At 41.4% G+C, this 3,927-nt stretch overlaps 1 protein-coding gene across 1 annotated transcript in view; it reads right to left on the minus strand.

Moving 5' to 3' along the window:
- Positions 1 to 1,811: 1,811 nt before the first annotated feature.
- Positions 1,812 to 3,927, minus strand: part of FLVCR1 (FLVCR heme transporter 1) — a 25,873-nt gene continuing 23,757 nt past the window's right edge. Inside the window, exons 9-10 of the mRNA XM_008701239.2 lie at positions 3,084 to 3,151; positions 1,812 to 2,928 (exon numbers count right to left, since the gene is read on the minus strand). Coding sequence (XP_008699461.2) covers positions 2,851 to 2,928; positions 3,084 to 3,151 — 146 coding nt within the window. The 3' untranslated portion in view covers positions 1,812 to 2,850. The remainder of the gene's footprint in view (positions 2,929 to 3,083; positions 3,152 to 3,927) is intronic.

A 3,927-nucleotide genomic window follows, 5' to 3' on the forward strand; every position in this document is an offset into this window, starting at 1 on the left:
GCATTAACCAAGTACTTCTACTAATATTCCAGATTGTCATCCCAACCAAATATTTCAGGGTTTGATAATATTCTCTCTTAGCTCCGAGACTCTTAAAAATAATATCAATCCTAAGACTCTTAATCTTTTCGAAAGCTTTCCAAAAACAGCAAATCCCAAACCACAGTGTTTTGAAGCAAACTTCTGATAAAGAATTTGGAGTATTTTCAATAAAAATAACAAAATTAAATTTCCAGGAGTGTGCTTTTCTTTCTAAATCACTTCATTAAAACTTACACAAGTACTGGTTACCCAACTCCATTTTCCAAAGATAAGACAGAATTTATATGACGTTCTTGTTTGACCTGCTACAACTTTAACTCAAGATACAGAAAAAATTATCCATCCATTTTGTGTTTTGGAACATCATATTTCATCCTTTTTCTAGTCAACAAAGAAAGACACACAGGACATTTATGCTTTTCAGAAACAAAGTAGTTCAACTTTTATCTGTAATTTTTTCGAAAGTTTAGGAACTCAACAAGTACGTGATTATTTTAAACAATTGATAGTTCCAAAATAAAAGTAATTATTTAGGAGGGATCTTAGAATATATTTTTGGCCATAAAACCTGTGACGTAAGTATCTAAAGAAGTTAATGATCCAGCATATTCTGCCTACGCTATCACCAACTGAATAAAAAAGCAAAAAACAGATGCTAAATTCCCCATATCCACGAAGTGTCAATCACAGCTGTGTATCCAATTCTCCAGGGGATTCTTCTCTAGCTAGATTTAAGTTCCTGTGGTTCAGTGATTTGGTTACCCCATGACGAGTGGCGTTTAAGATTCAAAAAGGATCTTTGAGATCAAAGTGAAAGGAAAATGCTGGCCAGTGGGTGACAGGGACAGCCAGAAACAGCTCCAGGTCACAGCCCCAGAGCTCCTGATTTCCAGCTACGTTCTTCTGGTGACACATTCTCCAGGGTAAGATTCTACATAATTTGCTGTCGTCCGATTACAGAGAATGTTATAATTTCACTATAAAGCAATGCACAGAACACGCCCAAATCAGAACTGCTAATTCACGTCAGAGTATTCAAGGGTTTACCTGACTGGGTTGTTGTTGCTGTTGTTTTGGTTGATGTGGACATAATGTCAATATCATGGCTGTTTCGATGTCATTATTGTAAAGATATTTCCCTATCAGCTTAGGAGAGTCAGGACAGGAACGACATTTAAATTCTCATTGTAAACAAAACGCAGTGGTAGGCACTGTAGAAACACATTTGGTCCTATTTTCCTTACCCTGAGCATGTAACAGAGCAGAAGTTTTCCAGCAGTGTGGAGACTCTGTACCGTCCGGTGAAGCAGAGAATACTCTTCCCCCGCATGCCGCGGGAGGACGTACCCGGTCACAGTATTCCTCAAAGGAGAACGGTCATACGTATGATAGTGCGGAACGAAGACAGTATTTCCAGAGGTCTCCACGAATGAGAACCCCTGGGCTATGTTACCATAGATTTATCTCCATAACCTTCAAGCCAAAGTATTGCAAGACATCATGAAAAAGCCAACAACAAGTAGGATGGCGTTTTCTTGCTAGAAAGTCATACACAGGCACACCTCGTCTTATTGTGCTTTGATTTACTGCCCTTCACAGATACCGAGTTGTTGTTGTTGTTGTTTTTTTAACAAATTGGAGGTGTGTGGCAACCCTGCATCAAGGAAGTCCATTGGTGCCATTTTTTCCAGAAGTATTTGCTCACACATGTCTCTGTGCCACATTTTAGTAATTCTTGCAATATTTCCAACTTTTTCATTATTATTCTCTTTAGTAGGTAATCTGTGATCAGCGGTTATGACTTGCTGAGAGCTCAGATCGTGGTTAGCATTTTTTAGCAAGAAGTCTTTTTTAAGGTATGTACCTTGTTCTTTCAGTCTACTGCACACTGACTAGACTACAGAATAGTGTAAACATGACTTTTATATGGACTGGGAAACCAAAGAATTCATTTGAATCACTTTATAGTGATATTTGCTTTATTCTGAATGGTCTGCAGCTGACCCTGCAATATCTCCGAGGTATGCCTGCGTTGAAAAAAGAAAAGTCAGCAGGGGAGTGGGTACAAAATTACTCTATTTCAAGTTGGAGTGAAAGGAACAGTATTAGCATTTAGACCGTGATAGGAAGGCAGTGCGGAGAACTCAAGATAATGAGCCTGTGTCTGGCTCCTTAGCGTCTAAGACCAAAGTCATGGTTTCAGCGTGTACACAGAACAGTTTTGATGGCCACTGACAATACATGTTGCAAAGCATTGTTTAACAAGAAGAGAAGAAACCGGAAAAATTTTAGACGTTTCCGTGGAAGTCTCATCCCAGTGCTGTCCTTCGAGGAGTTCGAAGTGCCACACTGGTACTCCCACCAAGGCGGATTGGACAGTTGGTAAGAATAATGGAAAGGGAGCTAATTAGGAATATATTGCACACTTGGTTCTAAATGGCATGTACTCCTATGTGAGTTAAAGGGATTAGACCTCCACATTATCATTTTAGAGAGCCTCTGACCTTCCATTTTCCAAAAAAAAACAACAACAAAAAAACCACTTTCGGAAAATACATGTCAGGAAGCTTACTTTCTGATCGGCAATAGAAGATTAGCAATGGGATGCTAGGTGCATTAAGTGGTAGTGTGAATAGGATGTGAGCCAAAGCATATTAAGCAAAATCTTGCTTTACATTAACAACGAAGCAAGACAGTAATTGTAGTCAGCGGTCACGTAATAATTTTCAAGTAAGTACCCATCTCCTGTCATGTATAAACCGAGCCTCGCTGCTCAACTATCACGTGATGTCAACTTTCTCTTTCACCTCAGATTGCCGATTCTGACTGCTTGGACATCATCATAGTTTTGGATTCTTGATCTGTGGGACTATCTTCAACTGGTACCTGGAGAAAGAATCATAAGATAAAAACCCTTACGGCATCTGGCATATGCCATGATGACAGATCGACAGCTGGCTCGGGAATACAAAAGAGCCGACTAGACAGACTGATTTCACACATTCCTCCATAGTATAGTCATAAAAATATTCATTACTTACAGCTTTAATATCACCGTTCGCAATTCCTATGTTTATATTGTGTCTTTTGAGATCCGACTTGATTAATGCTGAAATAGAGAAACATCGGTAGAGTTACCAAAGAGTATAGAGGAATATATTTTTCTCTAAGCAGTACAAGGCCTTTCTGGATGTTGCCACGTTTAGCGCACTGTAGTACCATCATATTCAGCGGCATCCTCACAGCATGAAAAAATGCTAGGGACGCCTGGGTGCCTCCGTCGGTTGAGCGTCTGCCTTTGGCTCGGGTCATGCCCCGGGGGTCCTGGGATGGAGTCCCACCTCGGGCTCCTTGCCCATCAGGGAGTCTGCTTCTCCCTCTACCTGTTCTTCTTCTTTTTTTTTTTTTTTTAAGATTTATTTATTTATTTATTTATTTGACAGAGGCAGCCAGCGAGAGAGGGAACACAAGCAGGGGGAGTGGGAGAGGAAGAAGCAGGTTCCCAGCAGAGGAGCCTGATGTGGGGCTCAATCCCAGAACGCTGGGATCACACCCTGAGCCGAAGGCAGTAAGTACCCATCTCCTGTCACGTATAAACCGAGCCTTGCTTAACGACCGCGCCACTCAGGCGCCCCCTCCCTCTGCCTGTTCTGCCTGCCGCTGCCCTAACGACCGCGCCACTCAGGCGCCCCCTCCCTCTGCCTGTTCTGCCTGCCGCTGCCCCTGATTGTGCTCGCTCTCTCGCTCTCTCTCTACAAATAAATAAACAAAATTTTAAAAAAAAGTTAGTGTTTCTCTAAGCCACTAATTTAATTAGCAATTCCTTCATCAGTGAACACATACAGGATGCTGGGAACCAAAGAGGCAAAGGTGAAAAGCACAATT

This window comes from Ursus maritimus, unplaced genomic scaffold, assembly GCF_017311325.1.
Source record: "Ursus maritimus isolate PB19 unplaced genomic scaffold, ASM1731132v1 scaffold_2, whole genome shotgun sequence".
NCBI lineage: Eukaryota > Metazoa > Chordata > Mammalia > Carnivora > Ursidae > Ursus > Ursus maritimus.